We start from the raw sequence: 22,292 nt of genomic DNA on the forward strand, positions 1-22,292 counted from the left end.
TCAAATGCTAATGCATTTTATTTGTACAAATTTAGAGCAAAAATATATGTTATATGAAACCAAACACACTTAAAAATTAAATATTTATATATTAAAAAGCAATTATTACAAAATGTAAAAACCAACATTGCGTCTTAATGGGTGATATTAACATTTATATCAAAGAAAGCACAACCGATAAACGAGCGGAAGAGTATCTCAGCTTATTGGCCCATTACGGATATATACCCGGACACAGTATACCAACAAGAGGTCAAAATTGCTTGGACCATTGTATGATTAAATCTTGTCTACCTTCAACCACTATTGTCTGTCATTCAGATCTTACAGATCATAGCAGTGTATTGTGTAGCCTTGGTTCTAATATTTATAAGGAAAAATTAAAAACAACTGTAACTAAGATAAATTATGATGGCTTACATGACGACCTAAATAAATTTGACTGGTCGGAACTTTATTACTTAACTGATGTAACGGAAGTAACGCATTATTTTATTTCAAAACTAAATAGCCTGATTGAGAAAAACAAATCTACTTTACATTTTTGCAGATCCAAAATTATTGTAAAAAAATGGATTACCCCAGGTCTCTTAAAATCAATTAGAACACGGGACAAATTACACGTTGAGGCAAGGAAAAATCCGAACAATGTAGATTTACAAAAAAAGTATAAGAACTACAGAAATATGTGTGTTAACTTAGTACAAGAAGAAAAAAACAAATATGAATACAAACTTTTAGCAGAAAGTAAAAATAACATTAAACAAACATGGAGTAATCTAAAATCAATCTGTGGTCTAAACAAAAGTGAAAATAAAACTAATCAGTTACTAAAACTAAAGGCTAATACTATTGAATCTTTGGATGCGGTGAACAATTATTTCACCACTGTTGGTGATCGTTTGGCAAAGACAATTTTGGATGGATTGAATGTGATGGAAGCTGACTTGAGTAACAATATAAAGCTTAGTTATTCCAATTCACCAGCACATTCATTGTTTTTTCAACCAACGGATGAGAATGAAGTTGCCGTACTCATAAATTCATTAAAATCCAGTCAAGCTGTAGGACATGATAATATAAGTAATGAAATACTTAGGATTAACAAATATTTGATTGCATCGCCTCTAACTTATTTGTGTAATCTTAGTATGTCATCAGGAATAGTCCCAGATAATTTGAAAATTGCAGAGGTAATACCTATTTTTAAGACGGGTGATGCACTAGAACCGACTAACTATAGACCAATATCATTATTGAGTGCGGTGGCTAAAATAATTGAAAAGGTAGTAAATGTAAGACTACTTAAATATTTAGAAAAAAATAACCTTTTAAGTCCTAACCAATACGGATTTCGCTCTGCTCGGTCCACAGAGGATGCTGTTACGGGCCTTGTTGATTTTGTAACGGATAAAATTAATGATAGACAAAAATGTGTTGGCGTCTTTTTAGACATAGCGAAAGCCTTTGACACTGTGTCGCGGCCTATACTATTAAAAAAATTAGAATTGTTGGGAGTTAGAGGTTTAACATTGCAATGGTTTCAATCTTACCTAAGTGAACGGAAACAGCGAGTACGAATTGGTGAACTCATGAGTGGCTATGCCGAGACTGCTTACGGCGTGCCCCAAGGCAGTGTTTTGGGTCCTACTCTCTTCTTAATTTACATTAATGAGCTCTGCTCACTTGAATTGCCACAGGCTAGGATTTTTACTTTCGCAGATGATACTGCCATAATTTTCCACGCTAAGACATGGGCGGAGATCGTTGATGTCGCTGAGGGGGATTGAGTACTGTAGCCAGCTGGTTGAGGAATAACTTATTGAGTCTCAATGCAAGCAAAACAAAACTCATAGCTTTAAGTATATCTAAGAGAACTGCCCCTAATAAAGTTTTGAACCTTAGGCTCCACTCATTTTAATGTGTAAAACACCCAAATTCATTGCAGTGTCAATGCCCCTCTATCCAACAAGTTTCGTCTATAAAATACTTGGGTATACTGATAGACGAACATCTGTCGTGGAAATTACACATTGATGCAGTAACGAAACGCATAAGGAAGCTAGTACATATATTTAGAAGGATTAAGTTCATAGCAGATCCAAGCTTAATTCGAGCCGTGTATTTCAGTTTATGTAAATCTATCTTAAATTATTGTGTCATTGCCTGGGGAGCATCCAAAAAGACATATCTTCTCCCTCTAGAACGCGCTCAGCGAGCCATTTTAAAAACAGCCTTTAACAAACCATGGCGCTATTCCACAAACGCATTGTTCTTGGAGTGTAACATTCTCCGCGTGAGACAGATTTACATATCATCGGTGCTTGTCCGCTTTCATAAAGTTGCGAAGACTATAGCCCGAGCCTCAGGCAGAACTCTTAAATGGGACCTACCGAGAGCTCGTTCGTCTTTTGCTCGTCAATCTTTTACTTTTATGGGACCCTTTCTATACAATAAGTTCTTTAAGCATAATAACACTATATTAAACCTGACATCGTCCAATCTCAAAACCACCATTCAAAAATGGCTACTACCAAAAAGCTATGACCATACAGAGACCTTATTGAACAGAGATATTTAATATCATGTGCACGCAAACCTATTATCTATGTATATATATATGTGTGCATGGGTATGTATGTATATGTATGTATATATAATCTATGTTAATGAATCGTATCTTGTCCCCTCTGTTCAGTGAGTTAACTCGATCCCAAGACGTTAGTCGTAGGGCTGGCAGAGGCGACATACTGATGCAGTGCGCACGCGCACGCACGCAAGCACACGCACGCGCACTCACTCACGCTCACTTGCAGACAGGCATACATCACCAATCATCAGCACTACTACTTTAGACGTCGGGGTATAAAAAACAGTGTATAAATATATTATTTATTATTATACACAATGACATTGATGTACACACGTACTTACACACACACACACACACACGCGCGCGCGCGCGCACACACACAACACACACACACACACACAAACACACACTCACCATTTGTTGCCTTAGTTCTTGTATGTTCCAATCAAATAAACTTTAATCTTTTTATTTTTATTTTATTTTTAAATTATAAACTTTAAATGCATTGTTTTTGTTTAAACTAACGGAATCGTATTAAGCTAATGGAAGGGACTGGACCCCACGACACAGGGAATCCTAGTGTGGGGACCAGAGACATACTGTTCTTCCTGTGACTAAATATAACTGATGTAATATGTGTTAATATAATGTACTAACGTTTGAAGAAATAAAGATTATTATTATTATTATTTACAGATATAATTTATATTAATATTAAGATTAATTTAATTGTAATTTTTAAATTTATTAATTTTAATGTAATTACATTAAGCTCTCAACATCGACATATAAAATTCGTAGTGTAAAAAAATGTTTTTTCAAGACCCCACGTCTACACATTATACATTAGTGATAATTATGCGACAGTTTAATTGACTGCACGCGAAGGTAAAATAGGCCACGCAATGTTGTTATGTGTTTAATTTCCGTTGCCAATGCAATTTTAATTAGGAAGTGAAAGTATAATTACATACATCACTTTATAGGAAATATAGTGACACATTATTTTGTGTATTATAATTTAGTTTTACTTCTTGCTTCATATTTCGTGATGTTTACGCCTCTCATTGCAATAGATATTGCTTATTTTTATTTGAAATAGTTATTTCTATTTCATATCTTGCCACTAAAATGCAATTATCTTTATTTCAAAGGCTATTATCCGATACGGCTTCCACAATGTCATCTTCTTTATATTTGTTCCAGATTTTCTAACTTCGTTCGTCGTGGATGTTCTCCTATACTCATAATATAAAATAAACTGTAAACAAAATATTTTCTACGAAAAAAGATTAAATATTGTAAAATAATTTCCATGAAAAATACAGAAAATATTTTTTTCTAGTCTACCGTCATTTTATGTTTCAAATTAAAATTTTGTATTAAGAATAAACTAGTTTTAGTCACTTAGTCAAAACAATATGTCTTAAACGAAGAACAAAGAAACCAATTCCCGTAGCACATATCTAAAATATTAGACTGATGTTGTTTATCTCCGAACATGAGCAGAACGAACGAACACTGATGAATAATTCACCCGCTCCGTCTCTTTGTGGCGTGTAATTCATTTAAAGGAGACGAGATAATGAAAGTCAAAATACTTTAATTTTGCTGCATTGCTACTGTTTTGCTCTCTTTGATAAATAAGGTATAAATGAACGATGAAATGGAGGTCGCACGTAAGTCAAATATATAAGTGCCTAAACTACAACAAACATTACTGCCCGAGAATTTATAGTCGATAGTTTTATGGTTATGTTGTGTAATAAATTATTAAAATGTAATGATATTTTTTATTGCATCCTAATTTTAATTCACACTCTATTTATACACATATTAAAATATTTTTTTAATATTTTTATTGATAAATTTTTAAAAAGATATATTAATAAAAACTTACTAATTTTGCAAAGTAATGACTACTAACACATATATATATATATAAATTCTAACAATAGTTGAGGAATTCTATCCCATATCAAAAGTTTTACCATCGTGTTTTTATTGAACACCTCGGTAGCATATACCTTAAAACAAAACAATAAAATAAGGTAATATTATAAACCAAATTCTTATTGTTTTTTTTTTTTTTTTGAAGGAGTAAAAGTACCTTCGTCAAAAGTCATCATCATCATCATTGGCCTTAGTCCGTCTATTGAAAACGATTTAAACAGTGTCAGAAAGACACTATGTTGCCTAAGACACTTTTCAGGAAAACGCAGAGTTGCCTAAGCTCTGCGCCACCACAGGAACGACGAGTCGATACGTGTGGAGCCAGTTCGGCTGCAGGAGTCTTTCGCATTTTAGAGCTATGCCACGAATGCTTGACGGAGACCCCATTCCGGGTTTCGAATGAAGTTTTCCTTCTGCAGGACCCTGATGATTTTGAGCCAGGTTTATTCCTCGGTCACCTTTTATGACCCCCACGGGAAGAACTTATGATTTGATAATGATAATTACTTATGTATGTGTGTGTGTGTGTGTGTATGTATGTATGTATATACGTGTCTGTGTGTGTATATATGTTTTAAATAATAATTATAATAATGTATTTTAACATGATAACTTTGCATGTCGTGTTTGCTTTAATATGGTTGTACATTTATAAATGTAGTCTATGATAAAATTAATATTGTCAAGTATCATAAATGTAACAACTGCTAGCAAACTTATTAAATAAATAAATAAATTATAAATAAAGAAAGGGGGTGGTGCTAGTCTATTCGGCCGACACCACACGGCATTCGTTAAAAGTAACAAAAACCTAATATAATACCTTCATATTAAAATCGATCAGAAAGAAGTACTTAATTACAGATAGAAACAATATTAAATTTCAGGTTTGTGTAGCAAAATAAAGAGAAAATAAAACTCATCGCATTTTTTATCTATATTTTACTTTATATTAATTATAAGAACTAAAAATATTATTTTTCTTTCAATAAACATTAACAACTTAAAAATGAATAAATAGTGATAATATAGATCATTGAATATTAGGTCTAAATTCTACTTTGTATAGTACAACAAAACTAAGTTCAGTAACAAGAATAGGCAAATTTTATTACCGTAATAAGCTTTAATTGATTTCAATTTTACAGGCATTGAGAAAACTGAATACGCTGTTACAGGCTGATTGACTATTCTGACATAATAAATACAGTCAGTAATTGAATTTGCAAGAGTTTTTGTTTTGATCGCGATTGAAAAGTAAGTAATAAATATAACTTTCGTTTTCCTTAATTTTACACACTACAATGACCAAAAATCTTTATTGGGACAACATTTACAGCACAGCAAAAAAGGCTTTTTTTAACGTAACTTAATTATTTCACAACAACGTTGAAGCACAAAAATTATTCCAGGGTCTACGATATAGTATATCTCAGAGAGCTTTGACAACACTTCATGTGACTAAACTGTACTCGTGTTTCGCATTGTTAAATCGTAGTATCATTGATGTCGTTCTTGTTTCTATATTGATCGCAGAGGAAAACAATATCAAATCTTCTCTGTTTGAAGATCAAATTAGTTGAATCACAAATATTAAAATGCATGAGTTCGAACAGTGATTGAACAATTTACGTGAATGATATGAATGTATACGAGGGACTATAATAGAATGTGTGTTGTAAACATACATGGATTTTGATTATATTACAACTCCCCAAAATGTTTCATTTGAAATACTCGCAGGGTCATAGTACTTTGAAATAATATTATAAGTTTTTTTTATTTAAATTAAAGCTATTGTAAAAAAAGTACGCGATATGACTTTCTGAGGTACGCTTCGGCATGTGAAAGGGCTTCTCGGTATTCGGCAAGACATGTCTGCAGATGTCAAGGTGAATCTACACATATTAAAGGCCTAATGAAGTGCCATGTTAACAACGTTTAGGACCTAAAAATAGTGTGTGTTAACATATGTTTGAAAGCTTGTAAAAGAAAAACTTTTGACAGCTTATTCTCAAATAGCTTTACTTTAAAAATGTTTTTGGTAATTTTTTTGAGCAGAGGCGTATTCGGAATCAGTTTATAAGGAACGTAACTAAACCTGTACGAAAACATTAAAAAAATAGAATATTCCAGATAACAATAATATAACATGCTATATTTAGTAAACTTGATATAATATTAAGTTCCAAAGATAAATTAGACGAGGCAAATAAATATTTACAGAAGAAAAAAATTACGACTCTTAAATGATATAACTTTTATGTACGAGGGAAGCCGGACTGAAATCAAAAGAGTAATTGTCGCTACAAATAACCGGGTAAAAAATAATTCATTGTCGCCTCCGAAAAAAGATGACATCAGTTTTCATAACGACTTTAACGAGGCGACGAAATCTTTTACCCAAGATTTTTCTTGTCCTTCTTTTTATGTTCTGACATGAAATTTTACCAAACGATAGCGAGATTCGAGCCTTGTGCCGGCTTTATTCGAATTTAATATTCAATTGGTTCATCATAATACTAGCGACCCGCCCCGGCTTCCCACGGGTGCAATGCTGATACTAAATTTAAAATATAAAGTAAATATAAAATAAAATATATATAATATATGCGCAAAAAATGTGTTTATTTTACGACATCACTGGTATAGGAAACCATAAAAACACGCTTTTTTATATTAAACAATTTAATTAGTAACAGAGCGCGCACATTCGGTTCGACGTCCAGGCGAGAAGAGGAAGTAAGTGTTGCCAGAGATAACAGGCCGCTAAACATTTTAGTCTCTGATTCCATAGACCACACAAATACAATATATTATTAACATTACTACAAAACCGTTCAATTTTTGTGTTAGAATTTTAATAATTTAACATAAGTTATAATACAACATAAACAAACCACCTTAGTAGTATGTTAAGTAATAGTTTACATTAAAAAAAGAAATTTCTAGAAAATTCATACAAATGATTTATCTTATATTAGCTATTATTAGACTAACTTTATAGTATGTTTCTCAAATTATCCTGCTTAGTAACATTTTAAAATAGCAATACTACTGATTTTCTTAAGTGTATTTAACAAATTAAACTTATATTCTTATGACAATGTAAAAATAAAAACAACAAGAAAATGTAAAAATAATTATCTTTAACTTTCATAGATAGGTGCTACAGCTACCTTATTTATAGCTCTTTGGTGAGTACCTGTACCAGATTTGATTTCCACCACTCGTCGTACCAAACCGTCAGAGCCCCTGAATACATTTGTGACCCTGGTCAGTGGCCACTGCAATGGTGAACAATTTTCAGCAACCAATAACACTACATCACCAATTTTAACGTTTGGATTAATATGGTACCATTTAGGCCTCTTTAGCAATTGTGACAAATAGCCTTTGTGCCATACTTTCCAAAAAATCCTGTTGTATTTTAGTGCGTTTTTTCCAGAATTTTAATGTATTTATATTGTTGGATGTCAAGTCTGGCTCAGGTATAGCTTTCAAAGGGGCTCCGCACAAAAAATGAGCCGGAGTCAATATAGAAAAATCATTGCAATCATTTGGCAATGGGCTCAAGGGTGAGTTCGGAATTCCTTCTATTGTGCCATTATAGTGTAAAACTGCTCATATGTAAAACACATGTTCCCGACAACTCGCTTGTAATGATATTTGAAGAGCTTAACTGAACTTTCCCAAAGTGATCCAAACGTGGGGCTATATGAAGGAATGAATTTGAAGTCTACTCTTACTTGCACAGTAATTTAATATCTCATCCTTATGACCTTGAGATTTGCTTAACAAATACAATTCTCTCAATTGATTATTAGCTCCCTTAAATGTTGAAGCGTTGTCTCAAAAGACTATGGCATTAATGCCTCGCCTAGAGCTAAATCTTTTGAAAGCCGCCAAAAAGCATTCAGTTGTTAAATCTGAGACTAACTCTAAATGAACACATTTTGTAACAAAGCAAACTATTACTAAAACATAACCTTTGCTCACTATTGATCTTCGGATTAGAAACTTCTAAAACTACCAGTGTTTCTCTACTATATTGTGCATGTATTTATTATGCATGCATGTATTATACATATAACCTACCTCTTGAATCACTCTATTTATTTAAACAAACCGCATCATAATCTGTGGCGTAGTTTTAAAGATCTAGGAACGGACAGCGGGAAGCGACTTTGTTTGTAACAAGAGGATTGATGATTGTCAAATGTGTTTTATTGGGTGTTGCGTATGTTTGCGAAACTCAATACCTACCCACCCTACTGAAGACCGTAAGGTATTATTTAATGTTTGATTAGGAAACCATATTATGATATATTTTCATTTAGACATTCTAAAAATACACAACTTTGATTAACAAGCAATATATAAGTTACCCTCTAATATATTTCAAGAATCCACATATTTAGCAATAAATATTGACTCCTATATTTAGTACGTTTAATAACGAATCTCTATATTTTATTTCCAAGAAAATTACGCAAAATCGTTTAACCTGCAAACTTCTAAAGTAAGTACCTAAGTCGAGTATATAAGTGTAATAAGTCGAGTTAGTCTATATCAATAATTTATTCGTTTTTGCATATTTTTAAAACTTTATAAAATATTTGTTAAATCACGTCTGATGCTAATAATGAAAAGGCAACATTGTAGCTAAATTTTCTTAATTAAAATTTAACACCTAATTTTGCTAATAGAAATTGTTTTATAATTAAAAAGTTAAAACACCAATAACCTGTGAATTAATGAGGATCGAACGAAGTTCTAATTGTAATAAATTTGTTCTTGGTAAAATTCGTAAATAAACGTCAAAATATAGAGCATAACAAATACATTAGCCCTAAAATTCGAGCTTGGTGGATGACCAATTCGTTTCCTCGCCTCGATCATTAATTTGTTACATCGATGTCCAACAAAAAGTATTTAATTTTTAAAAAAAGTTAAACACACTACTTTTTGGCAAAAAATGACTTCCTCGTTAACATATTTCGAATTATAAAAAATGGGTAGACATATATATATTCGATATAATTCTAAAAAAGGATTTCTTAAAAAGTAATTATTATATATGAGGTATTGCCATTAAAAAAATGTACTTAAAATGCTAAGTTGATAAGTTTTCTTTTTTTTTTAATTTTTAAGTGTGTCAAAAAACATAATAATACCTATATACAAAATTATTTAACAGAGTTTAAAGGCGAAAACCACGAACTCCCTTAGTAAAAATTAAAAGCAACATAAAGATGGCTACTCTCGAGCAAACATTTAAACTGAAACATTTAGTACTTAAACTTTTAACGATACTTAGTAGCTTTGATTGTTTTTAAATAACTTCGATATTGTGTTCTGTTCACATTGAAATCGAACATGAGGATTGTTTTTGTGAAAAGTAGCGTCTTTGGCATGAACTACAGTAGAACAAATCAGTTCAATATACAGTTACCTGCTGTCCCAATACTCGCATTTTCAACGTGTTTCTTTTCAGTTTAAGCTATAATTTTCAAACAAAAATTTACGTACATAAATCTTGATATACTTACAAGTGATTGACGTAGTGAAGAGACACTTAGTCTGCACAATTCGGCAAACAGATTTAAAATTAAATGAAAATAGATTATGTTGGCTTACTATCGTAAACGAAAACAACATTGACATTTTTTTGACAATTGTGATAATTTCAAAACAAAGAAACCCATATGATACAGCTTGAAAAATATAGCTTAATTATTTATTTATTAATACTTTATTGTATACCACAAGTAAAATTTTAAACATTAAACACATTTAAAGACAGATACAGACTGAAGTATAATGGGCGGACTTATGGCTATTTAGCCATTTTTTCCAGACGACCCAATTAAAGGAAGCTTACGTAACAAGCTAAGCTTTCATTACCTTTGATGACCATTTGAACTTCCTATTACGTTTTTGCAATATATTTCTATATATATATATATATATATATATATATATATATATATATGACTAGGTCGGCAAACAAGCGTACGGCTCACCTGATGGTAAGCGATTACCGTAGCTAATAGACGCCTGCAACACCAGAAGCATAGCAAGCGCGTTGCCGACGTCATCCTCAATCTAGGAGCTCTGGTCACCTTACTCACCAACAAGACACAATATTGCTTGAAAACAGTAGATATTTTTTAGCTGTGGTCTTCTGTAAGGTCGAGGTACTACCCCAGTCGGGCTGCTGAAAATATTAAAGAATTACATAAATTACTTAAAACAAGATGTATATTTTCTTCATTTATTTCCCGTAGTCACATTAATGAAGTATGAAATACTACTAATCATGCGTGACAACCAATTAATGTAAAATATAATCACAAATTTCACATCAAATTACGAACATTATAAGTATTTTGAACCTTGCAACTATATTCCATAAGAACTATAACAAAACTAGTTATTAAAGTTTAAAATAAGAATATTAACTGGTTTCCCCTCTCTTAATTTGAGACATCTTAGTTATAACAAAACAGTTTGCCTTTCAAACTGTAGCCAACAAAACATTTTTGTTGGTCATGTTTCGAAATTAATAAAACCATTAAATTTGAGAAAAATGTATTCTAAAACATTTTTATTAATATTCTTTCTTTGTCTCATAAAAGTTATGAACCAACAAAAATTAGATACAGAAAGAATAGACTTTCTTACAAAGGAATGCAAATTCGATCAAACATTAGAGAAAAGTATTTCATCGTACAAGCCTATAATAGAATATATTATGGCTGTTATTACTTCGAAACCAGTATCTGAAGGTTTTTACGGGTTGTAAGTAGATTTTTACTTTTGGAAAAATATGTTTTATCTATTAACATATACATGTAAGATTTCCGGTGTAGGCTGGATGAGGATTGCGGATAACCGGGATGTCTGGCGCGAACTTGGGGAGGCCTATGTCCAGCATTAGACTGCAATAGGCTGAACTGACTGACTGATATACGTTTTTACTAACAAGAAAAAACATTTTTTTTAAGTCTATTAATCCTTTATTTTAACAGAATCCTTATTTATTTATTTTTATTTATTGAAGTGGTATGTGTCAATTCTATATTAAATTTAGTAGCTTTCGTCATCTCTAACAATGGTTTTTATGCGGCCATGAAACTTGTAAACTTACGATGTTAATTTTGTCGCAGATATACAATGTTCATCGACAAATTCGGACCACGTCCTGCAGGAAGTAAAATTTTAGAAGACGCCATAGATTACATGAAAGATCTTACACATACAAGTGGAATTCACAACGTTACTACTGAGAACGTCCTGGTGTGTTTTTATTGTCCAATTTTTTTTTTCTTATCATTTAGTTGCAAATAAGCTTGCAGCTCACCTAATAGTAAATGATTGCCGTAGTCTATGGAAGTATCACATGCACATTGCCGAACCTACAACCCTCCGAGGAGCTCTGGTCACCTTACTCGCAAGAATATTACTTAACAGCTTACAGCTTAACAGCTTAGCAAGAACATTACTTAAGGTGAACCCCAGGTGGCTTGCTCCAGATTTGGAGCAAAGTTTTTCCTGCTATGTCCTACTTTAATTAAATGATAAATAACATAACACAAAGCATATCTACTTCTAGATACCCCATTGGCATCGTGAATACGAATCAGTAAAAATGCTGCATCCATTAATGAAAACTATTAAAGTCCTCGGAATTGGATTAAGTGTTTCAACTCCTTCAGAAGGCATAATTGCGGATGTAATTGTTGTAAACAGCTTTGATGAATTTGATGAAATTGATGACACTAAAATTTTAGGAAAAATCGTGTTATTCAATGCTAAATTTACTTCTTATTCCGAAACCGTTCAATATAGAACGGATTCTGCTGTAAGGGCTGCTAAAAAAGGTGCTGTTGCTGTTCTAATCAGAAGTATTACACCTTTTTCACTGTATACCCCTCACACAGGAGCTTTAATGTACAATGCATATGTCCAAAAGATACCAGCTGCTGCCGTTACTTTAGAAGACGCTGATTTAATTCAAAGGTTATATGACGAAGGAGAAAAAATCGTTATAGAAATGTTTATGTTTAATACTTTAAATTCAGAAATATCTCGAAATACCATAATTGATCTTCAAGGAGTAAAACAACCAGAAAAGTTAGTTATAGTATCTGGTCATATGGACAGTTGGGATGTGGGCCAGGGAGCCATTGACGATGGCGGAGGAATGATGATCAGTTGGTTTGTACCTGTTATATTAAAATATTTAGGTTTGGAACATAGACGAACTATACGATCCATTTTATGGACATCAGAGGAACCTGGCTTAGTAGGTGGGCGAGCGTATTTGCATAAGCATTATGATGAGTTACATAACATCGATTTCATACTAGAATCTGACGAAGGAACCTTTAAGCCATTAGGTTTAAAGGTAGCTGGATCAAATAGGACAAAATGTATCATAGCAAAAATTATGGAACTCTTCCCTCCAATCGATAAGGTTCAATTTGTTGATATAACAGGGTCGGAATTATCACTATTTATCGACAAGGGAATTCCTGGAGCTTCTTTGTTAAACAAAGACGATCAATACTTTTGGTACCATCATACAGACGCTGATACTTTGACCGCTCAAAATATGGATGATGTTGTCGAATGTGCTGCATTTTGGGCAGCTATAGCTTACGTCATTGCAGACATCGAAGTAGATCTTTCGTGAAAAAAAAAACGATACAACTTCTACCCAATACTAGCACCACTCTTACGAAAAATAAGTGATAATACCGTTTTTGTTACATTATTTTCGTACATTATATTATACACATATTTACTGTAAGTACATAATATATTCTTAAAATAACATTTAACCCGGTTTAAATATACAAAAAAAAATTTTAAAAATATGCTGTATGACTTGATTTTTCCACAATTGCGTCCGCAATATAAAATGAAAATCTCAAAACTATGAAAAATCTACGTATCGTAAAATATAACACCACTTTTGTGACTATTGCTGTGAGAGTTGAAGTAGAATTGCCTTATTTCAAAAAAGATCAAATGTGATTTACGTACATGCATAGTAATATGTTTCTATACAAAATATCTTGGCGGCCGCTTAAAGATTTGCGTGTGATATATAAAATGTTTTATTTAAAACCTTTATCCTGTTTGCCGCGATTCTGTTCTTGTGCGTGACTATAATTTATTGGGAATCAATATATCAATTTATATATTATTAGACTAGCCCGTTGGCGCAGTTTGTAGTGGCCTTGCTTTCTGTTCCGCGGGTTGCGGGCTCGGTTACCGCCTTAATCTGGGTGTAGTATTTGTAATTATGTATTTAAATATGTATTTTTAGGAGAAACAAACTTATTTATTTAAAAAAAAAAGACAGAACACCGAACACTTAACTTTTATTTATTACTAATTTTTACAAACACAACAATTATCGAGAAATTAACCTTAACCACGAACTTAATCGAAAATAATGACCGAGAATTACAATTTAAATTAACCAAGCAAACAACCATTACTTTGAATATAAAAATGATCAACGGACTCGTCATGAAACAACGACCTATCGTTCCGAAAGCCGAGAAGCAAATGAGCCCTCTGAACGGGTAGGGACTGCTTTTATTGACGTTGTTGCATGACGTTACAAAACGTATTAGCGGGTAGGGAACTATTTTTATTAACACTGTTGCACGACGTCACGAAACGTATTAAAATAATCGATATTATGCTAACACGGCCTCTCCTGACCGCGCGCCGTCCCCGGTGCACATTTTCACCACGAACGCCGTCGGTGGACGCTGATAAGGACTCGAGCTCGCCGTTTCCAGGGACAACTCCTGGGGAAGCAGTAACGGGAGCCGTCGAAGGCCCAAGCTGAGCATTGTCACATTCATCGTCTGTAGCAGACTTATGTGATCAACGGTCAGAGGCAGTATTACGCGATATCCAATATGTAATCAACGGACAGAGGCAGTATTACGCGATATCCACTATGTGATCAACGGACAGAGGCAGTATTACGCGATATCCATCATGTGATCCAGGGACAGAGGCAGTATTACGCGATATCCACTATGTGATCCAGGGACAGAGGCAGTATTACGCGATATCCAATATGTAATCAACGGACAGAGGCAGTATTACGCGATATCCATCATGTGATCCAGGGACAGAGGCAGTATTACGCGATATCCACTATGTGATCCAGGGACAGAGGCAGTATTACGCGATATCCACTATGTAATCAACGGACAGAGGCAGTCTTACGCGATATCCATCAGGTGATCCAGGGACAGAGGCAGTATTACGCGATATCCCTTGGGCAGAGGCTGTATTACGCAATACCCATCATACAAAATTTACTTTATTTTACGGGCAGAGGCAGTATTACGCGATACCCACGATGTGATCCAGGGACAGAGGCAGTATTACGCGATATCCATTGGGCAGAGGCTGTATTACGCAATACCCATCACACAAAATTTACTTTATTTTACGGGCAGAGGCAGTATTACGCGATACCCACGATGTGATCCAGGGACAGAGGCAGTATTACGCGATATCCCTTGGGCAGAGGCTGTATTACGCAATATCCATCACACAACATTTACTTTACCTTACGGGCAGAGGCAGTATTACGCGATACCCACTATGTGATCCAGGGACAGAGGCAGTATTACGCGATATCCCTTGGGCAGAGGCAGTATTACGCAATACCCATCACAGAAAGCAGACAGAGGCAGTATTACGCTTGTCTAAAATAACAAAACGGTCATTTTGTTACGTCGTGCCAGCAACGTGCAGGTGCCATCGCACGTGTACAGCTCCGCACCACTCCGTACACGGAGCCACCACACGCATGACTACGCCGACACGCGTGTCCACACGTAAAGGCATCTCACATACACGATTCATGTACATTGCTGTAAAATACGGCAATTGGTTAGCTTGCTAATTCATGAAAAATATAGCAGTGTGGCTACGGCACTAAGGAACATAGCCACCCCCTCTTTTTCCGCGGGTGTCGTAAGAGGCGACCAAGGGACAACACAGTTCCGCCACCACCATGGAACCCAAAAAGCCGACCGGTGGCGGGACAGTTATCCAACCGCTAGCCCCGAAATACACAGGCCGAAGATGGGCAGCAGCGCCCCAGGCGTGACAAAGCCAGCCCCGCGGCCACGAACCCGCCTCTCCAGCGTGGCGACCACGGGCAAAACACACGAGTTCACGCCACGCTTGGCGCAAACTTGTGGAGGCCCATGTCCAGCAGTGGACTGTATAGGCTGTAATGATAATGATAGCAGAGGCTCCACGTTTGCTTACCCGTACTGCTACCATGGCGGTGTATACCAACCGCTATCGAAGAATACGAAGCACGTGTCCGGCGTCCATTCGCCGAGCCACTGAACCATGTATTCAGAAGCTGCTCGTATCGTCTTACCATAGGAGCCTGCCAGCAACTTAAACTCGTACCGATTATGCGGGAGTGCACTAAGTACACTGTAAGTGCTTGCTAGATTTTAATCACAAAGACAAGGTCAACTACAGCAAAGATTCGCCGTTTCTTAATAATTTGGCAATACAAGCAGTTTTGGTGGAATAGGACGCAATATAATGGCGGATATAGCCTGTAAGACCTAGAAATTTGTTAACCTGTCTTGCGTTGGTAGGCTTCGGTGACTGAATAAGTGCCTCAATTTTACTAAAGCTCGGCCTCACCTGACCTCGGTAAATTAATCCACCAAGATATTCTACCTGTTTCTAAAAAGATACTCGACTTAAAGCTGCTTCACGTTCTATCCTGCATCACACAATCATTTAACCACGACTGCGCTTCATCCCGTAAACAACTACCCACACGACCTAAACTCGCGACAGAAATTGAACGACGAACGATCATTACTGGTCCTCTCGTTTAATCAAATTTTGGCATCGCCCTTAAAACAATTAGTGACTCGTGATAAGCCCTCAAAATCTTCTCTATAACACGTCTACTTCACGACAACTTCACTATACCACGCTCTAAAATTGTGTACAGCTGGATCAAAAATTGATACACAACTCTGCGGCTCTCGTGGACGCATCGTTCTCCACTACAGATACGTTACCAGTTTCGTACGTCAGTTTGTATCAAATTTCGTAATGAGTTGACTGTCGATTGCTCGATAGCAGACAGACGAGTCATAATCGCATCTATCGTATGATTAATCAATCGAACTACTACATCTGCGCGAACTAGGTCTACCCGAAAGTAACGAATACTCACTGCTACTGCGTGATAACCGTTCGAGATTCTCCGAACACAGCCTGCGTGGTCGCAGGGAACGTTCAGTAAGTTGACACGGCGCCCACTCGCGACGATTGCACACACCTGAGATAACCTTTCATCGTCAGATTCACTTCGCGATCTATGACGACGGCGATTTACCCGTGACGGCCTATTGCGCGTTTGTTCGTTCCTTATAGATTTACCGCGACACTATTTTCACGGCTAGGAGTCCTACCTGATCGACTATGTGAACACGAACCGCACGATCGTGAACGCGGCATGACGATTTCAAATTAACGGCTGTTTGCTTATGAAGTGGTGTCGTAAGGAGCAATCCCACTTCTGATTTTAGGAGAAACAAACTTATTTATTTAAAAAAAAAAGACAGAACACCGAACACTTAACTTTTATTTATTACTAATTTTTACAAACACAACAATTATCGAGAAATTAACCTTAACCACGAACTTAATCGAAAATAATGACCGAGAATTACAATTTAAATTAACCAAGCAAACAACCATTACTTTGAATATAAAAATGATCAGCGGACTCGTCATGAAACAACGACCTATCGTTCCGAAAGCCGAGAAGCAAATGAGCCCTCTGAACGGGTAGGGACTGCTTTTATTGACGTTGTTGCATGACGTTACAAAACGTATTAGCGGGTAGGGAACTATTTTTATTAACACTGTTGCACGACGTCACGAAACGTATTAAAATAATCGATATTATGCTAACAGTATTATTTCTATATATATTTATCGAAAAATAATCAAAAATAACAGTCTGCTACCTGTAACACGAGCATTAAGTTTCTTACTATACGAACAGACGACCGTGTGTGTATGTTATAAGATATTTATTTATTTATTATTACTTATGTGAATACTCTGTAGATCACATGTAGTGCCCGCGTCTTTAACTCACGTGTACAACGTGCTTCGCTCATGCGTGTGACGATCGGTTACGTGTTCTTGGTGTAACAACTTAAAATTCTCAATAATTTTACTACACTATATTTATAACAAGTATTTTTTAGGTACATTATAATTTCTAAGCTATGCTATGTTGATGTGTCTGTAGGTACAGTTATAGATGTGAAGCCCGTTATTAACAATTTTAACAAAGCAGTTAAAAACATTTTTCGTTTTAATTAATAATACGCGCTACAATCGCCGCACGCTACCCTATAAAATGTAAAAAATGGAATCTTTATCTTTATTTGGTAATCGATTTTTCACTTTGACTAGGAGTTGACTACACAATAAAAAGACAGATTATTTACCTTTTTTGTTTTTTTTTTTTTTTTATAAATAAAGTTATGTCCACAGGCTTAAAGTGCCCATGCTTTTGTTATTCCGATTTTTAGTTTTATTACTGATCGTTTACTTGTTACACTACTGCAGCTTACATTAAGAGAACTAATTATTCTAACTTAGTATCCCTAATGCAGACGTGAGTCCACCGACCAAAATTATGCTAAACTTAATTGATATCTTACATGCAAAAAGACATAGAATTATATTGCGCCTTACTTTAATTATTGTTGTCACTATTATAATAATTATTATTATCTATGTTTATATATACACTTACTTGCTATCTATAATATAGGTACACTTATTGTCTAGCTAACGTATATGTACACTTATGGCCTACTTGGCCTACTTACAATATACACTTAACCTATGTTATTATTAGTATTTTTTTTTTTACTTACTCCTAAGTTTTTTCCTTACATTAAATTACAATTTATTCCTACAAATAAGGTGTGCTACAATTTTAACATTTCGAGCACACCCTCAATGACGGCAGCATCCCTGTGGTGAATCGCCATCCTGAGGATGTCTTTTTCAGAAGTTTCCGCTGCCTTCGCCATAAAGCGACCAATTGCGTCGTCACGGTCGTCGGTGTAATAGACACAGGTGTTGGTGTGCCTAGTCACCGCGACTACAGCGTGCGAGACGTTGTCGTGAATCTTGAGCCTCCTTGTCTTCGTCTGGAGGACAATGACGTCCTCATAGGTCTGGCCCTGCGCCTCATGGATGGTTAAGACGCGCGATCCCTCACCGGACCCGTATCCCTGGTCAGTCAGCAATCTCTTCTCCTCTTGCGTAAAGACCAGGTACAAGGTCCGGTCCCTTCCTACAGGAATGCGCGCGCCCGTGAGGCTCTCCACTCGCAAAGATCGGATCTTTGTGCTTGAGCTGTACACGGTCTTGTAAACCTCACTGATGGCAAAGGCGACGTCTTTGGGGTTACGATGCGTGCATGACAACTCACATAAGATGGTTGTTAACAGGGTTGGTCTGTGGTATCGCATTTCGAACAGGTTGTCCCTGTCGATGTACGGCAGCTGATTTATATCTCCAATGAGGACTACCTTCTCTCCTCCCGATAGTCGGGCGGCCATTACTATGGCTCCGAAATGGTTCATGAGGGCTTCGTCCACCGTTAGGCGTTTGATTTTTGAGCCCTCACGGAAACCATTTACCAGCACGGATGCCATGGTGCGCACCTTTTGCTTGGCCTTGTTGCCATAGCGGTGCGCCAGTTTTTCCTTTAGGTCTTTGGCCGCCTCGACTGTGGTCGTAATCACGACCTCCGTGTCCTCATCGAAGTCCCTGACTATGCGAGTTGTCTTACCGCATCCCGGTACACTGTTTATCCACTCCAGCGATGGTAGCCCCCAGGTCACGGACGGTAAACCGGCTTCCCGGTCGCCCGAGATGGTTTTCGCCATCCGCAGCATCCGGTCCCCCAGCATTACTTTCGTGCATCTGGCCACTACCACCACCGGGTCCCCTTCAGGTGTGTCGAAGGTTTGAGACTCCTCGTCACTCCCCTCAGACTCGACCGCGCTCACGAAACTTGCTGTGATGTTATATGCAGCCATATACCTACCCGACAGCTTGCCCTTAAGTATTTGTCGGGTTTTGCTGTTGTATATGGCTGCTTCGGCTTCCTCGAGTTCCACCTCCAGTAGCCTTTGGTGATCGTACTGGTAGGCCTGCATGATCTTTTTGCAGGTGGCCAGGCTTACCTCGCGGTTTGCCTTTATTATGGCCAGGAACTCGATTAGGGCGTTCTCCGCATGTTGAAACGGTGTGGACGCAGGTCGAAGTCTTGGTGGTTCTATTTGTCCCATATCGGCCCTAGTTCGAGCGGCGAGTGACGCCTCTGGGTGCCTCGGACTATCGTCTTTGGTAAACTCGCTCAGCGCCCCCGATAGTCGCTCTCCTTGTCCAGCCTTTTTGGGAGAGGGGTGATGCGGGAGCTTAGCTTGTTTCGGGAGATGGTTGCCTGGATAAAGGTCGCCAATGACATCGAGCTCGGCTTAGACTCAAGTGCGGCCCTTGCTTTGCGTTGTTCAACCTTCTGGCTCTCGATCTTTTGTTGTAGGCGCTCCGAGCCACTAGGTGCGGGTTCGCTGACAGTCGGCAATGCAGGGGATGAAGGTGTTTTGAATTTCGGTCTTAAGTAACCAAGATCCTCCCCCCTGTCTTCGTAAACAATGACCTCACTGTTCTTAGAAGCCATTAGCAACCGTACCTATCCGATACGTTGCCTCTATCATAACCGACTCTCATCGAATCGACACTGATTCTTCCGGGGATTCCCCCGGGGATCTCGCCCAAGCGCTGTAGCCACAAGCTGGACTGCGCGAAGGCGGACGTCTCTCCCCATTCGAAAAGTGCGATCTCTTTGTTTTTCAACCGCAATAAACGATAGGTCGGGTCGCCCTCCTGCTCTTGCGCTAGCGCTGTGATTTTTGTGCGCTTTATGCTTGTCTTTTGGGTGCTACCGTTTATCAGTAAAGCGAGCCCCGGCGAAATCGCCAGCTGATTGCGTTCTTCAGAGCGACAGAAGCTTATCCCCATCCTCTCCGTTTCGCTGTCCATGAATAGAGCCACGCATCTGGTCCTAATACCAACTTCTCCACTTCCGTTCACTTCACTGGGCGAGGATTGTGTCATCCTGCTCTGAGTCGGTTGCGGAGGTGCGTTTTGGTTGGCTCTATTCCTGAACAGGTTCTGCAGTGAGGAAGACATGGTCCTAGTTATTTGGCCCAGAAGGGTGCGGCCAGGAGACATCCGCGGAGCCGTGATGTTGTCCTGCTGAGTTACTTGTTGGACACGGTTTTGTTCTATTTGTGTTTGTGTGTTGTGTGTCTGAGTGTGTGTTGTAAGAACGACGGTGTTGGCATTCTGCGTAGGTGTTAAAGCCAGTGGTGGAGAAAGCGTGCTGTTCCTCTTTGCGGCTGTATTGACGGCCTTTCTCGCGAATGTGAGGAAGGACGTTCTGCTAGTCTCGCTCTCCAGGATGGTATGGAGCGATGGCTGGTCTAATTTAATCTGGAGTTTGAGTTCCAGATCCAGCCTTTCCTTACTGAACCTCGGGCAGCTCAGTATAATATGCAGAACTGTCTCCTCACAATTCGGGTCGCAGTCAGCATTAACTAATAACTATCCCGATTTCCGTGCTGTGTACTTTTCTACTAAAATAACTATCCTTCTGCTAAGTGATTCCTGTGCTATAAGAAATTGGTGATATCATAAATTGTGTTTACTTAAGCCAACATTGACCACTGAAGCCCACAGTAAACCGAGTACTCAGAGACGATAAGCGAGAGAAATCTACCTCGTCCAACAAGTATTATTATACTAGATGTCACTCCATCCGCTTAATTATAATAGATACATATAATATAATAAATACTTGTATACATAATATAATTAATTTACATATACTTACATATAACCGGGTGGAGGATTACGCCCGGGCAGGGAGATCTGAGAAACCGGCGGACAATCCTAGCCGAGTCAAGTAACACTGCCTTCTGCATCCTGGCTGCGAGCGAACCGTCCCGGATCCCCAGTTGCCTCAGATGGTGAGCGAGGCTAACCGGGATCATTATTATTAGTTAGAATATTTATTTTAGCGTTGTGTTTCTCTCGTTGTCTTATAATATATATTATATATATATTATATCCTATTTTATATAAGCATACAATAGGAAACCAATCATTCGTGCAATACATTTCCTGTAATAAGCAGCTAGCCAATAATGTGATAATGATCTTCAATACAAATAACATCGTTCATCACATAAGATTAGATTGAGAAAATCCTCGATTAATTATCTCGTAGCAAATATTTCTGACAAAGGTTTCTTCATATGTATGATATTGTTACATCAATGATGCGAAAATTATCTTTTCATCAGAATTATGTGCTAGCGAATAATACAATTAATGTTGGTGTGCGTGATACAACAAACGATATTTATATGTATATGTAAACGTCCTTTCTTCCCTAAGTACTTGGGTTCCTTATTTTTATAATGTCGTTTCTATTTCTATACATTTTAACTACGTATGTTTTATTTTAATTTTTCAAATTAAAATACAAAGAAAATAAGCGTTTATATTTATTTCCCTTGTTCACCCGGATTGCCATGACAATTGATTATGG

General features: G+C 36.9%; 1 protein-coding gene across 1 annotated transcript; it reads left to right on the top strand.

The window, feature by feature from the left end:
* Positions 1 to 11,189: 11,189 nt before the first annotated feature.
* On the top strand, positions 11,190 to 13,264 carry LOC123670421 (carboxypeptidase Q-like). Its single transcript, XM_045603917.1, has 3 exons — positions 11,190 to 11,350; positions 11,719 to 11,848; positions 12,165 to 13,264. Exons 1-3 carry the CDS (start codon positions 11,190 to 11,192, stop codon positions 13,245 to 13,247), a joined length of 1,374 nt encoding a protein of 457 aa, XP_045459873.1. The 3' UTR covers positions 13,248 to 13,264.
* Positions 13,265 to 22,292: the final 9,028 nt, after the last annotated feature.

This window comes from Melitaea cinxia, chromosome 4 (assembly GCF_905220565.1).
Source record: "Melitaea cinxia chromosome 4, ilMelCinx1.1, whole genome shotgun sequence".
Lineage (NCBI taxonomy): Eukaryota > Metazoa > Arthropoda > Insecta > Lepidoptera > Nymphalidae > Melitaea > Melitaea cinxia.

Bases quoted from the DNA above. Each gene is read 5' to 3' on its own strand.
- LOC123670421 (XM_045603917.1), top strand. From the start codon at position 11,190: ATGAACCAACAAAAATTAGATACAGAAAGAATAGACTTTCTTACAAAG. The intron at 11,351-11,718 runs GTAAGTAGATTT...ATTTTGTCGCAG, and splicing joins TCTGAAGGTTTTTACGGGTT to ATATACAATGTTCATCGACA. The intron at 11,849-12,164 runs GTGTGTTTTTAT...ATCTACTTCTAG, and splicing joins TTACTACTGAGAACGTCCTG to ATACCCCATTGGCATCGTGA.